This window comes from Alternaria metachromatica (genome assembly GCF_023757995.1).
Source record: "Alternaria metachromatica strain BMP 0045 chromosome Unknown scaffold_21, whole genome shotgun sequence".
Classification (NCBI taxonomy): Eukaryota; Fungi; Ascomycota; class Dothideomycetes; order Pleosporales; family Pleosporaceae; genus Alternaria; species Alternaria metachromatica.
In genome coordinates, this window is record NW_026055512.1 from 243,997 (window position 1) to 264,913 (window position 20,917).

General features: G+C 53.8%; 7 protein-coding genes across 7 annotated transcripts; all 7 read right to left on the reverse strand.

Annotated features, from left to right (window-relative positions):
• Nucleotides 1-96: 96 nt before the first annotated feature.
• J4E83_007967 (uncharacterized protein) lies at nt 97-1,119 on the reverse strand (the record flags this gene model as incomplete). Its single annotated transcript, XM_049334865.1, has 1 exon — nt 97-1,119. One exon carries the CDS (start codon nt 1,117-1,119, stop codon nt 97-99), a length of 1,023 nt encoding a protein of 340 aa, XP_049186016.1.
• Nucleotides 1,120-1,715: 596 nt separating this feature from the next.
• J4E83_007968 (uncharacterized protein) lies at nt 1,716-4,510 on the reverse strand (the record flags this gene model as incomplete). Its single annotated transcript, XM_049334866.1, has 3 exons — nt 1,716-3,958; nt 4,010-4,344; nt 4,464-4,510. The coding sequence occupies 3 exons, from the start codon at nt 4,508-4,510 to the stop codon at nt 1,716-1,718; spliced, it is 2,625 nt and encodes an 874-aa protein (XP_049186017.1).
• A 91-nt stretch (nt 4,511-4,601) lies between these two features.
• On the reverse strand, nt 4,602-5,594 carry J4E83_007969 (uncharacterized protein; the record flags this gene model as incomplete). Its single annotated transcript, XM_049334867.1, has 1 exon — nt 4,602-5,594. One exon carries the CDS (start codon nt 5,592-5,594, stop codon nt 4,602-4,604), a length of 993 nt encoding a protein of 330 aa, XP_049186018.1.
• A 3,207-nt stretch (nt 5,595-8,801) lies between these two features.
• Nucleotides 8,802-9,656, reverse strand: J4E83_007970 (uncharacterized protein; the record flags this gene model as incomplete). The annotated part of the gene is made up of 3 exons (XM_049334868.1): nt 8,802-8,891; nt 8,951-9,116; nt 9,163-9,656. The coding sequence occupies 3 exons, from the start codon at nt 9,654-9,656 to the stop codon at nt 8,802-8,804; spliced, it is 750 nt and encodes a 249-aa protein (XP_049186019.1).
• Nucleotides 9,657-12,261: 2,605 nt separating this feature from the next.
• SEC24 (COPII subunit) lies at nt 12,262-15,133 on the reverse strand (the record flags this gene model as incomplete). The annotated part of the gene is made up of 5 exons (XM_049334869.1): nt 12,262-12,455; nt 12,508-12,638; nt 12,687-14,041; nt 14,095-14,247; nt 14,312-15,133. The coding sequence occupies 5 exons, from the start codon at nt 15,131-15,133 to the stop codon at nt 12,262-12,264; spliced, it is 2,655 nt and encodes an 884-aa protein (XP_049186020.1).
• Nucleotides 15,134-15,592: 459 nt separating this feature from the next.
• Nucleotides 15,593-16,626, reverse strand: J4E83_007972 (uncharacterized protein; the record flags this gene model as incomplete). Its single annotated transcript, XM_049334870.1, has 3 exons — nt 15,593-16,084; nt 16,131-16,256; nt 16,306-16,626. The coding sequence occupies 3 exons, from the start codon at nt 16,624-16,626 to the stop codon at nt 15,593-15,595; spliced, it is 939 nt and encodes a 312-aa protein (XP_049186021.1).
• A 1,059-nt stretch (nt 16,627-17,685) lies between these two features.
• On the reverse strand, nt 17,686-20,128 carry J4E83_007973 (uncharacterized protein; the record flags this gene model as incomplete). The annotated part of the gene is made up of 5 exons (XM_049334871.1): nt 17,686-18,733; nt 18,792-19,021; nt 19,077-19,492; nt 19,554-19,803; nt 19,865-20,128. 5 exons carry the CDS (start codon nt 20,126-20,128, stop codon nt 17,686-17,688), a joined length of 2,208 nt encoding a protein of 735 aa, XP_049186022.1.
• Nucleotides 20,129-20,917: the final 789 nt, after the last annotated feature.

A 20,917-nucleotide genomic window follows, 5' to 3' on the forward strand; every position in this document is an offset into this window, starting at 1 on the left:
GGATTGGCGACGTGAAGAAACTTGGGAAGGACAGAGCTTGTTCACATCATGATACATTGAAAGGAGGAAGAAAGTACAAGAAAAAGAGGTGCCAACTCAAACAACAAAAGGCCTTCCCACTCTCGCCTTCTCCGCAGCAGTAGTACTCACACGCTTCTCCTCAGCCTGCACAACAAGATCATGCGGCGAGAACTTGCCCTCCGTCGACACTCTTGCCCTAGGCTCCGACCGATTCCACAACTCAAGATGGCTATAGAACCTGCCATTCCCAGGCGGAGGCCTCTTCGCCTCTGCTCTGCCCAAGACACTCCGACCTCCCACTCCCGGCACGGCAGGCAACGACGGAGAGACAGGTCCCGCGTCACCATCATCGTCGTCATCACCACCACCACCGGGTAGATTAAGAAAGCGACTCCAAGCCGTCGCCGCACTCTCCAGACTACTACTCGCACGTATGGTGCGTATAACAGCCTGAGCGCTGATGAGCTCGCTTTCGAGCAGTGCAGTCTGGAAGGTAGTGAGGCTTTGCTGGAGACCGGCGACGGCTTCGTTGACGGGGCTGTTCATTTCGCGGTGGTAGGACCGGCCGAGGGTTATCAGACTGTTGGCTAGGTTGGGCATGGATTGCACGTATTCCATGTAGGGGGCCGTGAGGTCGATGGTGAGGTTGTCGAGCGTGGGTGTTGTTGTGGGGATGCTGGTTGGCAGAGCGAGGCTGGCTGTTAGGGGGAGCGTGGGGGTTGCGAGTGTGGGCACACTGGAGGTGGGTAGGGTGCCGTTGAGGGTCGAGTTGCTGGGCAGGAGCCATGATGTCTGTTGTTGGTGCTTGTTAGTGCTGGCTATCAGAATGCTGGAGGTAGCGGTCAAGACACCTACCCTGTTCGTGTCTAGTTGGTACTTTGCTCGGAGGATAGTGTTGGTGATGTTGTTGACGAGGTCGGCAGTACCCATCTGACCGCTGCCGCCGAAGAGGTTGAAGCCAAAGCCTCGATTGGGGTTGTTCGGATTTCCGATAGCACTTGCTGCTGCATCGACGACACTGCGCATATCGGTAAGGTCCTGCACCGCGGCGGGTGTGGCGATGGCGGTCGGGATCAGGATGATGCCGGTGACGAGCATCGTGTGGAGCAAGGAGGAGGCCTTGTGGTGAACCGAAAACATACTAGGCTGACGATGCGGCGAGCAGGTAATCGGAGTTAGTAGGCGGAGGTGAGAGGTGGTAGGAAGGCTCAAAGTATGCTGCTGGAAGCTAGGAGTGTCTTGTGTAAATTGTTGGTGGATGAAGAGTGGAAGTTCAGGTGGCATTGCTGGCTTCTTATCGTATGCGTCTAGCTCAGTGCGTGGCGGAAGGAACGATACTGTCAAAGGACGTGTCGAAGTGAGTGAGCCTGTTGGGAGGAAAGAACGACGAACCGTGTGACTGGAGGCGACTATGGGAGCAGTATGAAGATGCAAGAGCCATCAAGCAGCATGCCTACAAGCCGGACTACTAATATTTCAGTTTCCCCGATTAGGTCAATAGCCCTATGGATGTTTATTAGTGCGAGTTACGAACCAGCGAAGAGCCTGTGTAGACACTCTCGGCAAAGTATGAGTGTACAAGCAGGCATTTCGAATCCATTCGTCATTCCCAGTGGTATCATCTATCCAAACCCTACAATAACAACCTCCCAAAACTCCAAACATCATACAAATGAGCACAAAAGCAAGCCCCATCACCTCTTCTTCACTGCATCCTCCATGCGCCTGATAAGAGTCTTCAATCCAACGCCCTTCTCACAGTTGTTCTCAAGATACTCTTCCATCTTCTCCCTCACCTCTTTCATACCCTTCAGTACCGGCAATTTGTTCCCCTCTTCACCCTCAAGGTGCATGAGTGGGTTCAATAGTAAATCAAGACAGGCATGCCAGATGTCGGTCTGCCAATATCTCTTCAAACTCTCCTTGATCTTGTACGTCTTCGTCGCTCCGGCACCAAGTGTCGCGCCACGCTCAGCGATCGTAGAGATGTATTTTCCGAATAAGAGGTTGTGAACAATTCCAGCGAGACCGTGGTAGTCGATCTGGTATGTCCACGGGCGGAGTTCCCGCATCTCGGCGCAGTCGGCTTCAGTGGTAGGCCAGTCGGCGATGAACTGCACATCTGGCTTGAACGCCTTCATGTCGATACCGCGACCAAAGTCGATGAGTGAGACACCCTTCGCAGACCAGCCATCGCGCCCATCACGCTTGTACTCCGAATCCCAGTGCTCGTCCTTTTGTAACGTGTCGAACCGGACAAGAATGTTGTCGCTTTTCAGATCGCCGTGGATGACTCCCTTGGAGTGAAGCGCCTCGACTGTGCGGAACAACTCGACAGTAAAGAACATGGCCAACTGTTCGTCCATGACGCCGTTATCTCCGCGAGAAAGGTTTACAAGGTCGAGCAGCGTTCCTTGATCTCTAAATTCTTCGACGAGATAGCATTCATCTTTGAAGACGTGCATCTCGTACGCGTGAACAATAGAATCCGCCGCCCTGGATACGCCTAGCCGTCGCTTGGCTTGCCGCATGATGTAAAATTCCCATGGAGTTGGTGGATCTTCCATCTTGATAGCTTCCAGATTCTTGCGCTTCAAACCGAACTCGCCCTTGCCCATCTGGGAAGGTTTGTTCTCATCGTCGTCCTCGTCGGGGTCTCGACTTTCAACCAGGTACACTGGAGCGAAAGCACCTTTCCCAAGCTCGCGTTTGACAGCGTATGTCCGTTGAGTTGTGGGAAACTTCAAGGTCGGGCAGACTGCAAGGTTGGCCGTCTTATCGTTCGCGCCCTTGCCAGATTTCAGAGCCTTAGTGTACTTGCGGATATCGGCTCCTTTTCCGTAGCTCTCCTCGGTGTCTGCGTAGTAGCCATCGTAGCTATCAAGCGGTGGTTGGATTTCTTGTAGGATGACCTTGCGGATGTTCTCGTCGACGGGATTGCACTGTGCATCCTGAATAATTGGACCATTCGGCTTTACTAGTTTTGGCGCAACCTCTTTCGCAGCCAACGGCTTCCGTTGTGGTTCGGCCATGGACTCTTTAGGTACTGGTTTCGATTCTGTCAGGGCGAGCTTCGCAACTTTCCCTGAGCCATCAATAACCTGACTCAAAATATCTGAAAAGGCGCTACCGCAAGTATCATCATCGTCATCGTCGTCTTCAAGAATATCGGTGGTACCTTTCGATCGCGATGGTGTCTTGGTCGCAGGAGTAAAGTAGTCCTTGTTCGCATAAGCAGTAGCGATGCCTAGGGATGATTCCGTCTTCTCGACGATGGGCGTCATGAACGGCAGGCGGTTGTTAGCAGCCTGGGCTGGGTCTCGGTAGGGCTGCATAGCTGGAACGTAGTCTTCTGGTGGAACTGGAACGAAGCGGGTAGGTAGCGATGTGGGCGCGGAGGGCGAGGTCGGAGTGACGACGTCAGAATCTTGCTGCTGTTCCACTTCGACATCTGCGCGTGTTACCTCGTTAAAAGAATCGTTCTGAGACTGATCGGATTGCTCAGACTCATCATCTGATTCATCCTCTTGACCATCCTTGGGCACGTGCTTGCTCTCAGTAAAGTCAGACCACGCAGAAGCACTCTTGGTATCTGAAGCGTCGGAATCGCTTTCATCCTCAGCGTCAACATCCAGTACCCTGGTGCCGAGTGTGAAATCGCCAGCTGTTGTCTCATCCCCAAACTCGCTCGTAGCGCCCGATATGCGACCGGTTGCCGTACTTTCGGCACCACTCGTGTAGTCGTCCTCATCGTCACCGCTGCTTTCATCACCACTCTGATTCTCGGAAGTGTTCTCGTCGGCGTTCTTGAGTGGTTCGTTGAATATGTCGTAGATCTCTTCCATTGCTTCTTTGGTGTGGAGGGTCATTGTGGTCTCCGGGCCTGTCTTCTTTCGCCGGATTTTGGGCTTCGCTGGAGAATCTAGGTTGGCTTGGACTAAGACATGTCAGTATGTAAGTGCAAGTGTCTTGCCAATCAAACACTCACTTGTCTGAGTCTCGCCGCGAACTTCCTTCACCTCCATGACCTTGATTTTCCTAGTCCTGTTGGCACGCTCCTCTCGTCTCGCCTTCTTAGCAGCCCGTGCCTTGTCTACATCAGCCTGCGAAGGCGGCGCATTTTCGTCGTTGTTCATATCATCGTCAACGCTACCTTTCAGTGGCACGGTCTTGGGTTTAGGAGGCTGTTCGTAATCCTGTTTGGGCGCCAGAGGCGCGGCCTTTGGCTTTGGTCTTGCAGCAGCTTCTGCCTCCTCGGCTGCTTTCCTTGCCTGCTTCTGTTCCTTGCGGCGGATAGCATCCCAATCGTGGTCCATCCATCCCCTGTATTTAGCTCGAAGTTCCTCAAATGAGTATTCCTCTGACATCGGATCTTCATGGTTAGGGTAAACCTGCTCCAAATCTACAAAAACTACCTCAAGTCTGCCTGTTCTTGGATTTACTGCTTGCTGATGTTCACGCAATGGATGGGGGCTGACATTCTCGTCATTTGGATTTGATTTGGTCTGAATACATGTATGGCAAACGCCCACCAATTAGTCCTGTGACCGTAAATATATGAAGGGGCTGATGTAGGCAGATCAACTCACCTCATCCTTGAAGATTGACATCTTTGGCACGCCCGTGTTCTTCTTTCCGACCTTCAGAGTCTCACCAGCCCAGGGCCGTGCTTCCGTTGCATTCTCCTTCTTGCGGTCTGCGAGCGATCCAATGCTATCCCATCCTTCCATGCTACCAGTCGAGCCGGGCCTCGCGGCATCGTCGCCATCGGAAAAGATGGCGAGCTTAGCCTTCCCCGAACGAGAAGCGCCTCCAGCAGGTTTTGGCGCACTTTGTGGTTGTGGGCTCGGCGCACTCGGTGATGCATGCGCAAAAGGGTCCATCTTAGCGGCGAGAGCTGGACGGACGGCGGGGAGCGCGGGGCTTGAAGGCTCGGGAACCTCTTGCGGGCGGCTCTCGAGGCGATGCTGGAATTCTCCGTACTTGCGAATCAGGCGCTCTACTGGACGGGCCTCGCGGTCAATGCCCAAGTTGTATATCTCCTCTGCTTGTGTGAAGCGACCCGCGCCTTCTAACCAGGCGGCAAATTCTTCGTAGAATAGCGCAAGGTTCTCGCCGATGTTGTGTCGCGCAAGGTATGCGAATGTCTCGCGCGGCGCATCTGAGAAGAGATGGATGTAGTGCAGCCACAGCTTGAGGTAGCGGGCGTCGTTCTTGTACTGCGGCGAGGATTGGAAGGCTTTGGTCGCGCGCTCGAGCAGAGGGCAGAGTTGCGATTGAGGTGTATTTTGTGCGGAAGGGTAGGAGTCGAGTGTCCATTTGACATAACGATCGTAAACGTCTAGCGGGTCGTCTGAGTCGTCAATCGCCATGAGCTCCTTCTCGAACTTGAGGCGGGCCGCGCTGTTCGCATCCTGCATCTGCGAAGGGGACAGCGTCTGACCAGCGCCGGAAGTAAGTGGTGGTGTGTATAGCTGCGCGAGCGCTTTTGCGGAGCGTCCGCTGGGAATGGACTGGATGTTTTCCTTCTGGCCTTCTATCACCTCAAAGTCGGTAACGTCGTCGGAAGCCATGGCGCCGAGTGGGGGTATCACAAAGAAAGAAGAAGAAAAAAGAGGGTATCAGAAACACAGGTACAGTGCCTGCTGTCGTTGTTGCTGCAAGCGGATGTGTATACCAAGTCAGGGTACGCGGGGTTTGCATGTGGCATGATACGCTAGAACGCGCTTTGTCCTCTCCTGTCCTGGATTGTATGTTGCCCCGACAACAATGCGCCGCCACCACGTTGGACACAACGTACTGTATGAGACGGTTTAACCACAACTGAGTTACTAAGCACTCACAGGTGTATCTTATCATCGCCTCCTAGAATCTCCCATCTATCGCCAGTCCTTCCTTGAGACCGCGAGTTTCTCTACAAGACTACTCCCTCAAGACAAGCAACCACGTTGGCTTCTTCTCCTAACAATGTTGCTGCGCTTATTATCGCCATCGATTGCAGAAATAGCTAACTAGACTCCATTCTCTTGAATATTCGAGAGTTGCAGGGTCGCTCCTGCCTCGTTGTGGCATGCGAGTACAAGTCCCACTAATAAACCTCTCCACACAAGCTTCTACAACCTCTCGCCTGACCTTTGTTCTCACGCGCACACAATCTCTCTCTCAGTCTTCGTTCTATATCTCTCCCTTAGCCTCGTTTCAGTCTCTCTCTCAGCCTTTCCTTCTCGCTGTCAAGTCTCAAGACTCTCAACAATGCCACCACGAAACGACCGATCAATCAACCAGGCATCCGCCAACTCTGTACTGCAAGTTCCTCAAGATCACATGCGGCGCCAGTTGCAAGCTCTGCCGCAGCTTCAGTCCCGCCAATTCCAACCACTTCCCTCGCAGCATCTATAGTAGCTGCAACACCAACTTCAATGTCACCAGAGCGCTTAACCGCCTCCCAACCATTGTTACCATCATCAGTATCTGCCACACGCTCGGTGGTCTCATCAGTGCGCTCAAAGGCATCGCCTTCCACTTCTACATCAGCTTCAAGGTCAGCAGCGCGCTCAACTGTCTCCTCAGCATCACCTCCAGCTTCAAGATCAGCAACGCGCTCAAGCGCCTCGGGTTGCCAAACTTCTCTAAACATTTTGTCCTTGGTAAGGAGGCGTACAAGCGTCGCTCGAACCACGTAGTACTTCCCGACCTAGTTGTTGATACCAGCAACAAAGTGCTCTTTGCGACTTATATGATAAATCATCGCCTGTCTCAAGGCATCTGTCGGAGCAAGTCACAAGAAAGCACACGAGGCCACAATCATCTGAGAAAGCATATACAATCATGTTAAGAATGTCCAAGGACAACTATTGACCCTTCCAGCTTCTATCCATTACCAATGTTCATCATCAGTGACCCGTCCCACCAAAAGCAGCACAACAGCACATCCTAATAGAGAGTCGTCATGTAAAAATAGAAAGCGATCCTAACAAAAAACTCCAGACACCCGCTGTTCGATTTGGTATATCCCTAAAACGAAAGCAAAAACGTCATATGCACAAAGGCAAGCAAAACAAAGGGAAAATGACATATGCCGGATCGGGGTATCCCAAGGAAGTTCGAGCAGAAGCTCCGATTGGTATCATATGGAAAGCGACAACAAGAGCCCTCACCTGGTCGGCGATATCTGAAGTGAAGGCAAGGGAAACAAAGCAAAAGACCGAGAGATTGTCATGCGGAACTGGAGGTAAAACACCAGACATGTGTATCATTGCGTAAATCATAGGAGATTCGTTATTGTTCTTCGAGGTCGTGACATCGTGGGTGTGCTTTGAAAAACTCGACGTAAATTGATGATGGCGATGTGTAATGTAAAGGCGGTGAGGAAGCAATCAGCTGACCTACCCTAAGAGCGGTTCTCCACGGCTTGCTCGCCAGTGGCGACAGCAACAAGCGCTTCCAAGCGTCTCATGTCATTGTTGGCTGTCTGCTGCGGTAGCGGCTGACCGAACGTTGCGGGTCCCCGCTCGGGTTCTCGTTGCGGTCGATAGCTTGAGCTCGAGTTGGAGAGGCTGTGGCTATGATAATGGTGTGGTTGCGATTGTAATGGATGCGGCCTTTCCATAATTGATGCTTGCGACTTGTAATCTTCGACGACTGGCGTTTCGACGTATCCATTGCTGCCCACAATGTTCGGATGATGTTCCCAAATCGTCCCTGGAGTGGGAACGCCTTCACTACTGCTACTATCTTCAGGGGACGTTCTCTGCATAGCTCTTTGTGGTTGACTGACAGGTCCGTTATACCACGCCTGTCGCTTGTTCTTTCGGGGCGTCGTAGGCTGTTCTTGCGAAGTCCTGGGCGAAGCGTTGATGGAAGGGATCTGGATTGGCTGAACGTTAGAAGGTTGCCGACTAAAGTACCCATGAGCGGTCGTAGGACGTGTAGCATTCGCTCGTCCGGCACTGCCAGGGTATGGTTGCGACCATTGTGGTTCTCTCTGAGAACTTGGGCCAGCAATGTTCAGACGGTCAATTTCCCAAGAAATACTAGTTCTTTTGTGGTGACCCCTGTGAGGCGGAGGCGGGTGCTCCATCGGCGCGTGATATGTCAGTGGACGAGCTGGGGCGTCTACTTGCATTGGACTTGGCTGGCGTCGAGGAAGCGGAGGGGGTGCATGGTCGAAGCTTTCAATTCCCGGAAGACGGGTAGTTTGAGAAGCGGCCGGAATTGAAGTAAACGTGGGCCGATCCGCGTCTGGCGTCTGGTGATAACCAAGCCCACTGGTCGCTGGGCGAGGCCCAGTATGCCCCCAGGTTCCTGGATGCCACGTACGTCGCCTCCAGTCCGCATCTGCGTTTGAATCTCTCCTCGACTCTGAGAATTGAGATGCTGTTGGACTCGCATATGCGCTGCTTTGGGCTGAATAGCTGGGTGCGGCAGTCGACTGCAGAGGCGTGATGTACGTAGAAGGACCCTGTCCTGGTGGTCCAGAGAAAGGATTACCACTGGACGAGATGGACTCTCGACGTCCTGGAAGGGGTGGTCCGGCCCATGAGACTGGCCTAGACGAAGACGAAACCGGAGACTGTATAGTGGACCCGTAGCGAGCGGGGCTGCCAGTAACTGTCGAGAAGGTAGCGGATGTGGGCGTTGTAGGCGCGTTGGACTGCGTGTCATACTCGACAGGCCCAGGAGAGCCCATCATCGGTGGGTCATACGCGTTCATGGTATTTAGTGACAGGCGAGCCCTCGCGCTAGCACCACCATCACTAGCCATGGCCAAAGGTGGTGGCCTACGTCGAATGTCGGGAGAAGGTGCCGCGCTCATGGTCGAAGCGGTAGAGATTATGCTTGAAGCTGAGAGGTTTCTGCTGTGGCCTCTGCTATGGCCACCTGTGCTGCCTAGTGTGTTCGCTCGAGATCGGTTTCCAGGTGGTCTTACTCTGTCGGTCCGGATCTGCCTTTGGAACCTCGTACCCGTTGCAGCTAGCGATTCCGAAGGTATGTCTTCATTGACGTGAACTGTTTGGGCATGTTGTCGGAGGTTGTCGAGTCGCGAGAATCGCCGGGAACAGTGACATTGGAAGGGTCTTTCACCAGTATGCTTACTGTAGTGTGTTAGCAATGTAGCGTGCCGCATAGTGAGCTACGTACCGAATGTGTCGTGCCAGATGCTCACTTCTCGTGAAGCTTAGATTGCACGGCGGAAAGTCGGTACAAAAGAAGCGTTGTCCTTTCTTCTTTTTAGACGGCCGGTTGGAATCGCTGGTTACGCTATCGTTGTCCGACCCGTCTTTCTCGTCATCATCCCCATCACCCATATGCACGTCTTGTCCAGAGGTTGTTGGCCTATGCGAGTCCTCTCTACTTTGTTCGCTCTTGTTCGAAGCTGAAGGTGTCTCGCTCAGCTCGCGGCCGGGTGTAAACGGCGACGAGGGCAGTGGTCGCTGACCAACAAGTCCCGCAAAGGTGTTGCGTGTAGGTGTCTTAGCCGATGGGTCTTCGGCACGGATCTCTTCGGTCGCTTTCGATTCGGCAAAGAACCTGCTGTTCGGTCGAGGAGTAGTTGGCGTCGTCTCGTCACCCGGGCGGCCCTGTGGCGCATCTGGGACCGACAATGTGGTGTTGACTGCTTGGAAAGTAGACATGTTGGAAGAAGCGGTGACCAGCAGTCTACCGATAGCCACCTCTTGTTCCGTGTCGTGCTGAGTGAGCCGCGCAGGTCTACAGAGACGAGCGCGTATAGCTTACAACCTGCACGACAGAGCTCGCTTTGGTAGCGCCGGTGATGTAAGACTGGAGAGTTAATGCAGGCGCAGGTCCCAGGCGGGTTGCCTCGAGCGGCGCAATCAGTATGATACTGCGGGTGGTCCCTTCCTGGAGCGGATGTGGGAAGGCTGAAACGATATGATGACGAATAGAGGGCGGCGTTGCAACAACATCCGGAGTCAGCGCCCAGCGAGCAAGGTCAAAGAAAATCTACGAGGTCGTGTTAAAATCGATCGTTGCGTCGTAAAATCGTCAAGTTGGTGTCGCCCAAAGGTGTACCGGTGGTGAGGGTTGAGCAACCACGGATACTCGGACTTTGGGCTGGGTATGATAAGGCGCGGGATGGGATGCCTCAGGTGGCGGGGAGATTGGCCCCTCTTTGACGCAAGACTCGATGCGCACAAGGGCTCGAGTAGGAACGGCAGGATGCGGCTCTTGTGGCGATGCAGCTAGACTGTGCAAGACCCGGGTATGAAGGCAGAGGAGCAGGTGTCGATGCAGGAGAGCGGGATTAGAACGAACTCACGATTGCGTCGCAAATGCACGAGGAGGGGTTGGTAAGGCACAGGACGGGATCTTAGCGGCTTTGTCGTGCGCCCTGGACGGACGGCCTGGCAGAAGGCTGGGGTTAGAGTCCGATCCACCTTGCGACGAAGGCACATCTTGCCTGCAGATCCTTGGAATTAGCGATGCTTGGCCCGCCGACCCAGACATGATGAAGAGGTGCAGCTGAGCCCCAGAGCATGCTCGTCCGCCTGTCAGACCACAGTACGTCTGCAACCTGACGAGCAGCGCGCATCTGCCGTCAAGCAATCGGCCTGGCTGCAGGACATGGCATCATATCGTGCGGCGGGGCACTGGGCAGCACTGCCTGTTTCCGGTTGCTAACAACGGTCATGGCACATGCTTGCAGCGATGGGTCAAGAACCTGACTATCTGCTCTAGGTCGTGCGTTATGGCCGGGACCTGAGCACGCTGGATATTGATGACGAAACAGCTACCAACGCCCGCTGCCGTTTCACGTGCTATCAGATAGAGCGGGACCATGATGGCTGGCTATGCCATGGACGCGCCGGCGCGTTTGGCCAGTCCCTCAAGGCAAGTTGCGCGCCTGGGAGAAGACAGCCATAAGCAGACGAGCATGGCGTCGGCCGCCTGGCGAAGCTGACAGTGCCATGCCCAAGTAATTGGTTGACGCGGATAGTCGCTGCAAGCTAGCAGCGTGGGCGAGCGCCGATGCAAGGGGACTCGACCAGATCCACAAAAAGTGTTGTACCTTTGTACCTTGCCGAAGCGAAAGGCTAGCATCCGTGGTTCTGCCGGACTTCAGCGACTCAAATTTTGCGTCTTTGCAGCGCGAAAGGCGCCAGGCGGCTATTGAACGAGGCGGTCAGAGACGGTAGTCTGTCCCCTGGCGTTGCCTGGCGTTGGGCTTTGAGCGGTGCGTGACAGTTTGTCGCCATCACACTCTATAGCTCGGAAGCGCTGACAGAAAGGCGGAGGACCCAGTGGACCGACTAGTTCCTGGCAAGCAGTGTATGATTCGAGGGAATCTGGCGGACAGACGCGGGATGATACCATGGATCGCGAATATCGTGGTCATCTGCGCGGTGCGCCTCGTTGCGTCGTCTGTACCGTACTTTGTCCCTTGTATGCTTCAAGATTCCGCTTCCGGTGCCTAAACGAGACGCAATATTGCTGTTGACACGTTGCGTAGGCGCATCCCCACACGAGGATCGTGCGCCGTGCCTACAAAGAAAACACTCGTCCTTCCTGCAGCGGCAGCTGGAGGATTGGTGAAACACATAGTGTATGCAGGCCTACATGTTCAAAATAGTAGCTTTACCGAATCATGCGGGCTTGTGTTAGCGGGCGAGCCAGATGTCTGGACGCATTTGTCGCCAGCGGTGGCGTTGGTGTTGAGGGAGCCGTGCATTACTCGCGCTCATGGTCAGGTTAGCGATAGTGGAGTCAACGCTCGGAACGTGCCTGTGCCTGCCTCCAGCCGTGTGATAGCCCGTGCGCGAAGCGCGAAGACCGAGGTATGACTCTTATCGATTATCGAGCAACTCAAGATGCACACGGGGAAAGCCTGTCTTGCATACACGTTAACCGCAGGCCCCTCCTCAGTACTCGCACAACAGCTTAGCACTACGTTTCATCGCCATGCATTGACGCCGTGTGGCAATGACGGGCAGCTGCCTCGCCGCACAACTGTGGTACATTGACACAGCCGAGGTGGCCAAGAACAAACAGATGGAAGCTGGTATCACATTGCTGCTGTATAAGTCACGATTCGCTTGGTGCGACTCCCAGTCATCACTCCACCGCCCAAGCAATGCTGATTTCTTCTTCGGATCTTGCGCCAATGCTGCGGTATTGACCCGCCCAATCCACACCGCCTAATGAACAAGAGCCCAAATCTATCCGGTCTTACTGCACAACCTAGGTAACGTCAGTCTTCTCTTCGGGCAGGCAGCTGACTCATTGATATACCTTTTCCCGGAGTTTGCTGATCCATTGGACGATGCTTTCGCCTTGGTCTGCACGGTCTTCGACGAGGAGCGTCTGTGTCCATAGCTTGAGAGCTGGGTCGCCGTCTTCCTTGATAATGTACAGCGTAGGTAGAGTAATCGAGCCCACGCCCTTTGACTTGTGGTCTCTTGATTTCTCGACGACTATATTGTATTAGCAATCTGACTGTATAAATCATCAGTAATGTCAACTCACCTGCTCGCACTCGCTCGGAGTATTCGTTGTCTAGAAGGGGTAATGAGGCTTTGCCCTGTTTCAACTGTGTGCGGTCTTCGACGCCAAATACATCATTCAGGAGCGCGGGGACAGCATCTCGGCCAATCCACCTAGTCACGTTAGCTCTATATCGATACAGACTCTGCGCTTGTACTTACAAGAACTGGTTCACACCGTCGTCCAGGAGGTAAAGACCGTAAGGCACGATGGCTGCACTGGAAAGGTTCAATGCAGGTGGCATTGTGATCTGTCCAGTGGTAGGTTCCGGTACACCAGCATCATCAGGCATATCGTGGAGTGAGTAGAAAGACGGGTAGATATACTGCGTAAGTAGGCGCAATGGCAGCGTAGAAAGGAGGTCAAGAGCTGCTGATCGGAGATCACTCGGGATTTGAGCGCTCTTACGAAGACCAACGTTCTTGATGAGTCCCAAGAACAGTATGGGAAGAGCGCGAAGGTTTTGCGGTAGTTGTAGCCCGCCACCGCCCATGCTGCCGCCGGCCAACTCCTTGCGATACGTTGAGAGTATCTCGATGATCTTGGCCTGTAACGCGTCTCGTGCTGCGTCAAGACCGCTCGACAATGCTCTCTCAACTGCCTTGTGACTGAAGTAGGTAGTGATCGCTTGTGCGTCTGCTGATGCATAAACTGACGCCAGGCTCTCAGTCGTAGGTACAGCAAGAGTCAGAACCCTGATACGGCGCTGACCACTTGAGGTAGTGTGAAGCACAGCGGCCTGGAGACAGGCGAATGGCTTGGAGATTGTTTCGTCGATAGCGACCTCGATTACTACAGCTTGATCTCTGGGGTATGCTGGGAAGGCGCAGAGGTCGGATGAGCGGTTGAAGAAGTTTCCGTAGAATGCAGACATCCTCAATCCGGTGGTAGCGCGCACTCGGAGAACGGCCTCTAGACCGATCTCAGCAGACAGATAGTCAGCCAGTTCGGTTGCAATCTTGACGACATCCTCTTGTCTTGCCGCATTCCATCCAGGGTAAAAGTATGTCTGACCAGCCGTAAATCGTGGAAGGTTGCTCAGCGTCGCAACATCTTGGTACTGCGAGGAGAACAGGAACATATCCACCGACACCTGGTTCTTGGAGCATTCTACCGCAAAACTCTTGTACCAGTTGTTCGCAGGCTGCAACAAACTGCCTTCTTTTCCGGTGCCCAGTAGCGACTTGTCTTCTCGAGGGCTCAGTGCTGCATGGCCAACATTGGGTAGCGATGCGGCAATGACAGTCAACTTTCCTCCGAGTGGTGAAATGAGCTTATGTGCGGATCGGAGAGCTGAGCCCAGCGCAAAGCCAGGGACGTGTGTGTTTTGGAACATGGTCGGGAGGCGGTCAAGGAACGTCTCGATGTTGTTGCGGCATTGACTGAGGCTGACCAGGAGGTCCGAAGGCATGGGAAGGTAGGGCTCATCGAGGTCGGAAACTACAAGCTGTTGTGGTTCATTGGATTCGCTGTTGTCAGGAGGAATGCCGAAGAAGTGCAAGCCGTTGTCGACCGCCTGGTACATAGTTAGCTTACGCACCATGTGCTTTCAGGAAGCGCGTTGCTTACCATGAATCCAATGCGTGTCCGACCGTCTGCGTTTGGTATCCGACCGAGCGACTCCTTGATGACCCTCGAGACGACGGCGAGCAATCCGCTGTTGACAGCGCCTTGTGTGCAATCCAGCAGGATGTAGTAGCATAGAGGCTGTGGAGGGCGGACCTGCAGAGATAGAGGTACGAAGTCAGCATTTGTCTCACATGCACTTCGTACAGCCAGTACTAACCATGTACTCCTGAGGCGCAACAAACTCGGTCACGGCATAGTTGAGCTCGGGTCTCTGCCAGCGGTCCACGCTCTTCTGCTGTGCTGCATCCCAATCGAATGCCTGAGGAACGTCGTTGGTCAGGTTGCACATGTTGCACCTCCACCTGTGTCCATGGTCCAAGAATGAGACGAATGGATTGATGTAGGCGCGGCAGCGTCGACAACGGCTAATGACCTGGTCGTGCACTACTGGCACAGGGTCCTCCGAGTCGTGCAAGCTCGCATATGGGCTTATAATGAGGGCGAAGGGAAGCTTGCTCTTCTTGAGTAGCGAGTGGTTGGTGGGGATGGTGTTGAGCGTACATCGCAGGTATTTACTCGATTCGTTCGCGAACTCGGAGGGGGTGGCCGCGGCATTGGACGGCAGGTTGATGGGAGGAGGAGGGTTGTATAGCTCGGAGACGTGGAAGGGCTGCGCAATGAGGTCCGAAGGGAAGAGCTGGTTCTGCTGGGTAGCCGCAACGGGTTGCTGAACTTGCGGAGCTGCTTGGCCCTGGCCTAGGTTCATCTGCCCGAACTGCTGGTTGAGGGCATTCGGATCTTGAGGCATGGGCTGTCCATAGCCTTGGGCTGGCGCTCCATAACCCTGTGCTGGCGCTCCGTAGCCCTGAGCCGGGGCACCGAACCCAGGAGAAGGTGCTGCTCCGTATGCAGGCGTTTGAGCTCCATAGCCAGGTACTACTGGTGGGGGGACTCCTCCGGCTTGGGCGTCTGGTGTATTCGCGCCGAATTGGTATCCTGTTCCTGCTGCGTAGCGATCTCTCTTTTTGCGGTCCGCCATGGCTACGGCAGCGGAAATTGTGAGTGGAAGAGCTAGAAAGTAGTGGTAGGGGGATTGGAGGTGTTGGCGGGCGTGCGCGTGAATTTAGACACGACGTAGAGCTCGATGTGTCTTCTTGGGGAACGGCACATTCCGCGCTAAGAGGTCCCCGCCAAACATGCACGGACAATTCTAGGGTTTAGGTGGGACCTGACACGCCTGATTATACACGGCCCAGGGCTTCTTCTACACATTCATCATCACCTCCAGGCATCCATCTAACTGATGTGCTCCATTCGCTCAGAACCTTTGTTGCATTGCTTTAGGCACCACTGAACTTATCTACACAAACGTGTCATTACGAAATTACCTCATGCTACAGAAGAGAAGACATAATCGGGATATGTATCAAATCATTAGTACTTGCAGACAAAAGGAAATGTCTCCAGAAAGCTACCCCGAAGTCGCACTCTCTTCAGTTTAGGCCACGTTGGAAACCTCCTGTCTGGGAGCCTCCTCCTGTTGCCTTTCCAGCCTCTCTACCCTATCAGCCTCTTCCAAGGGGTAAGGAGCGGAACCCGCCTTGTCATACTGCTCGCCCACAGGACTCTCACTTCGTACTGTACTCCCATACGTAGTAGATTCGGGGCCCGGCGTGCCAGTTGTCCCCCCTAGTCCGACTCCCGGTGCTGCTGCGCCTGGCATTGCACCCACTCCGAGGTTGCCTGCACTCGAATGGATAGGCTCGACCTCCAATCGATACTGGCGAAGATCATCTTCAGCGTCATTGAGGACCTGGCGCGCTGTTTCTGCCTCTGCGAATGGAGGGTGTACATCGCCAGGTACAATGGGCGTATCATCGACGAGGTTCAAGAGACGGCGAGCGTGCTTGGCTAGGATGATCTGCTTCTCAGCACGTTCGATGGTGGCTGCGAAGTGGTGGTCGTATGCCTCCTTGAACTTCTGACGGGTCTGTATCGGTCAGCAGACGATACAAGTCAATTCTGACTCAACGTACAATGTTGGTGAGCTGCGCTTCGGCCACCAAGCTCTGAGCCTCCGCGCGGACGAGCTCCTGTTCGAGCTGGGGAATCTTAGTACTCTGAGGTTCCTTGTATTTTAGCTTCGCGATCTCATCCGAAACCTATGATCTGGTTAACATGAAGTATGCTGACTATAGCCGTAGAGCACACCTTAGTTTTGTGATCGCGACTTGGCTGCACCGAGCTCTCTGTGTTACGAATCTGCTTCAAGACGCCTCGATATTCCTCCAATTGTTGCGCATAGATGTCTTCTTGCTCTGCGATCTCTGCGAGTAACACTCCGAGCTTGTCCGAGACCTCCGAAATCGACTCGTCTTCAGTAGCCTCGCCCCATTCGGAGAGCTGCTGAGCAATGCCAACCCGTTCGCGTGCCGCAGCCTCGTAGGCACCAATCGCGTGGTTCTCCGATTTTATGATCTTGAACAGCCTCTTCGAGAGTTCCGGCTGCTGAGTACCTCGGAGTGAAGCCATAGTAAAGCGGTGCTTGGGCGCGGACTTCTCCCCACTGCCGCTGGTGCTCTTTTTCGAGCGCACTGAGAGTGATCGATTCCTGCAGAAAGAACACCATGGTTAGCGAGAGCTTCAAATCGCGATCGCGAAAGCCATACGCATCGGGGCTATGTAACATAAAACATTGACCCCGTTGTTTGACTGCATATGGGTGCCAGCAATGGGACGTCGCAGAAACGGTGAGAGCTCGATGCGCATCATGGTACAGAATCAGAGGAGACTGGTAAATCAACTTACATGGTGAGGTTACTGTTACTTCAGTGTTTGTATAGACCTAAGACCCGTTAGCATCGCTTCATGACGCGCCGCAAGACCACGCGCATCGCTGCGCAGTCTGCGAGTAATGGTACTGAAATGTGGAGACATACCTGTATGAGAGTATAAAAAACCCGGTCGCGATGTTTCCAGGATCAACGTACTGGGCAGAGAATCGTTACTGTTTGAGTTTTGGGAAGCGGGGGTCAGCCTGGGGGGAAGTTGCGCAAGAGCCGGTGATGTCATAGCCGGGCCCGGAAGCTGCGCATCGCGAACATTGGCACCTACAGCCAGTCACACGTCCACTACTGCCGAATCATCCGTGGGAGCCTGCCTTTGCGTTTCTTGTACTACTTTTGTGCCTCTTTGGTTTCCGTACCCCAAACTGTCCGGTAGAGGTATCCGCTGCGTTTCACGTAAAGAACCATTTCCAACTCCCGAGACCCACTGCAATATGAGGCTCGAGGAGCAATCTACTTACGACGGCGTCATCTCAGAGTCGCATGATCATGATCAGACCACGTTGAAGAAAATGAGGCGACAGAGCTCAGATCAGTGGTCAGGCCCTGAACTTTGATGCCGAGGTAGGGCTTCTTGACACACACGATAGTCATGGTCATCGTTGTGTTCAAAAAAGTATCATTGTATCTAACGATGTAGATGTATCCAAATATATTGTTTCTTGAGCGCGCAACAGCACCTCGAGTCGCGAACACGTGAACAAACCGAAAAGAACTACATCGCAGTCACCCCAGTATATCTTCCCTAGTTGTCCAATGGGTATCTGTCGAAGAACTTGAACGTCTTGAGACCCTCAGATAGCTGGTCCACAACTGCCGACACGTCGCTCGCAGTGTAGACACCAGGAGTGGAAGCCTCGATACCGGCAGCGCCGAAAGCAGTGTTGCCAGATCCGAGCACACCAACGGGCTTACCGAAACGGTATCCGTCTTGGAGAATTTGGAGAGGGCGTCCAGCAGGGTAGAGTGTCGAACGGGCGCTGGCGGTCGCGTTGCGGCTGGGCGCAGTTGTGGAGTTGGAATTGGCGAGACTAGGGATGGTCGCGAAGAGGCTCTCTGCGCTGCCATCAATGAGGATGGCATCGAACTGGATGGCGGAAGTAGCAGAGTAGGTCTGGTCAATGCTGGCACCGAGGTGCTCGGCAACGACAGTCATGCCAACATTGAGATCAGCGAGAGCTGACTTCAACGCCTTTGCGTTGTCATCGGAAGAACCCGCGCTAGTAAGATAGCCGACCTTGAGTCCATCGAGCTTGAGCAACGGCTCGCCAGAAGCGCTGACGCCGATGGTCTTGTTGTCGTGGTAGTAGGTGTCATCGGCTTCCGGTGCGGTCATGCCCAATGCCTCCGCAACCCTTACGGCAATGTCGTGAGAGATGCGGTTGAGCTGGATGAGCACGTTGTTCTTCACAACCTCGCTCTTCAGCTGCGAGGTCTCAAAGCGCATAGCGTTGATGACGAACTGCTGCTCAACGGGCAGAAGAGAGTTGAAGAAGAGACGGGGCTGACTCCACACATCGGCAAAGGTGCTTGAGACGGCTCTGACAAGCTTTCCACTGGTTCCGCGGCTTGGTGCTGTGAAGAACCCGCGACCGGTGCTCTGGTTTGCTTGCTTCGGAGAGCCTTCGTTGAGGGTGTTTGGAGAGTAGGCGGCGGTGTTCAGGGGGATGTACATCTGGCCGGCACCGTCCCTCTCGTTGTTGTGAACCGGTACGCGAGGCTGGTTGATGGGAATTTGTTCGAAGTTGGGTGATCCCATGTTGCGGTTGAGTTGAGTGTCAAGGTAAGAGTACCTATACATGCGTCAGTAACTGTCTCACTTGGCGTGTGTATAGGAGGAAGTATACTAACATTCTTCCCTGTAGGAGCGGGTCCTCGGTGATATCCACTCCGCGAACTAGATGTCCTGGCTGGAACATGATCTGCTCAGTCTCGGCAAAGTAGTTGCGTGGGTTGCGGTTCAAGGTCAGCTTTCCAAGAGGTGTGAAAGGCACAATGTCCTCAGGTACGATCTTGGTAGGGTCAAGAAGATCAAAGCCCCATCGAAGCTGGTCTTCTTCTTCCATGATCTGAGCCTCAAACTGTGGAAATACAGTTAGCTATCATCGCTTTTGAACAAAGCTCAAAGTTACTTACCACCCACTCAGGGAAGTAGCCCTTGTCGATGGAGTCGAAGAGGTCCTGTCGGTGCAAGTCCGCGTTCATACCAGCAGCCATTTGCGCCTCCTCCCACAGGAGCGAAGCCTTTCCTTGGAGCGACCTGAAGCGGAACTTCACCAGCTTGGACTTGCCAGCGTCGGTAACGAATCGGAAGGTGTGAATGCCCCATCCGTCGGTGTGCCTGTAGCTTCGAATGGTACCATGACCAGACATGGCCCATAGAAGGGTATGCATGGAAGATGGTTGCTGACTGAAGAAGTCCCAGGCCGAGTCGTGAGCCGTTGCCGCTTGAGGAATCTCAGAGTCAGGCTTGGGCTTTACCGCATGGATCAGGTCTGGGAACTTGATGGCATCCTGAATGAAGAAAACGGGGATGTTGTTTCCAACGATATCTATAGGTAGGCCGCGTTAGCAAGATAAAATCTTCTCGAGGTGCTCAAGCTGGGTACTTACCAAAGTTGCCCTCATCAGTGTAGAAGCGCACAGCGAAACCGTGCACATCTCGGACTGTATCGGCCGATCCACGCGAACCAGCCACAGTTGAGAATCGAATGAAGGTAGATGTCTCCTTGCCGGGCGCGTTCAAGAAAGACGCTCCCGTGATGTTGGACCAATCTCCATAGGAAACAAAGGTTCCATGGGCACCTGCTCCACGAGCATGAACAGCACGCTCAGGAACGCGCTCATGGTCGAAGTGCATGATCTTTAGAGATGTGGAGTTAGTATGTATCCTAATGATTGATGTTGTTATGTAAACAACTCACCTTTCGTCGAAAGATCTGGTCCTCCAGTAGTGATGGGCCGCGTTCACCAGCCTTGAGAGCATTCTGGTCTTCGATTGGCCCTCCAACGGGACTGGTCAGGTAGGTACCTTTGTCGTCGACTTCATACTGGGCCATGAACTCATCCGTGGACATAGCTTGGGGGCTGTCGTCTCGACGAACGACAGACTCGCCATCCATGTAGGGACATCCTGCATTGGCAACATGTAGCAGTGCAGTGACCGCTGTCAAGATTTGAGTCCTCATCTTGAAGTAGGAGATGTTCTGTGAGACGTGAAGAGTGCAAAAGGGCGGACCTAGGCGATTTATACTGTCACCCTGCGTCTCTAGGTCACGCCAGCAGACGTGCTTGGTACCTGTACCCTTCTAAAGCTGCTAGCTTGGACCCTGGTACTCTGCAGTCCTGGATTATCAAATGAAAATACTTGCATTTGAGCAGGCGAGCATCATGGCAGGTTTGGGAAATTCCCAGGCTAGCGGTGTCCACTCACGACTGGTCTATTAGAGGCCTCGGGATGTTTGTATGGGTCCCAAGCCATAGGTGGATCGAAACGGCTGCATGTAAATGATGCACGCGTAAGTCCACAACCGGCCAAACTACCGTCTTCACCTCTGGGGGAATCCTCCGTCGTACACTGCCGTACGTCGTTGCGCCGCACCGACGCCGAGATTTCTTGAATAGGGATCAGCGCCTTTGGTGACCCCTGCAAGCCCCAGCCGGCGAAGAACTCAAGCCTACACTAGACTGCCGTCTTTTGTGTTGAGCGGCAATTGCTAGCAGAAAAACTGCAAGTTCGATATCTCAGTTGTTGTTGATTGCTGTGCCACAAAAGCCAAGAAACATCCCGGAGCTATGTTATCGAGTCGAGAAACCTACTGTCTCTCGGCGCCTTCAACAGGCTGTCGCCGAATCCCAAACCGCGCCATTAAACGCAGAAACATCCGATTAGTTGCGCGGCGCCAAGCCGGTGCCGTCATTCTTCTCCAGAATGGTCGCCCACCCGAAGTAGATCCATCGTCGGTGCTTACCTATGT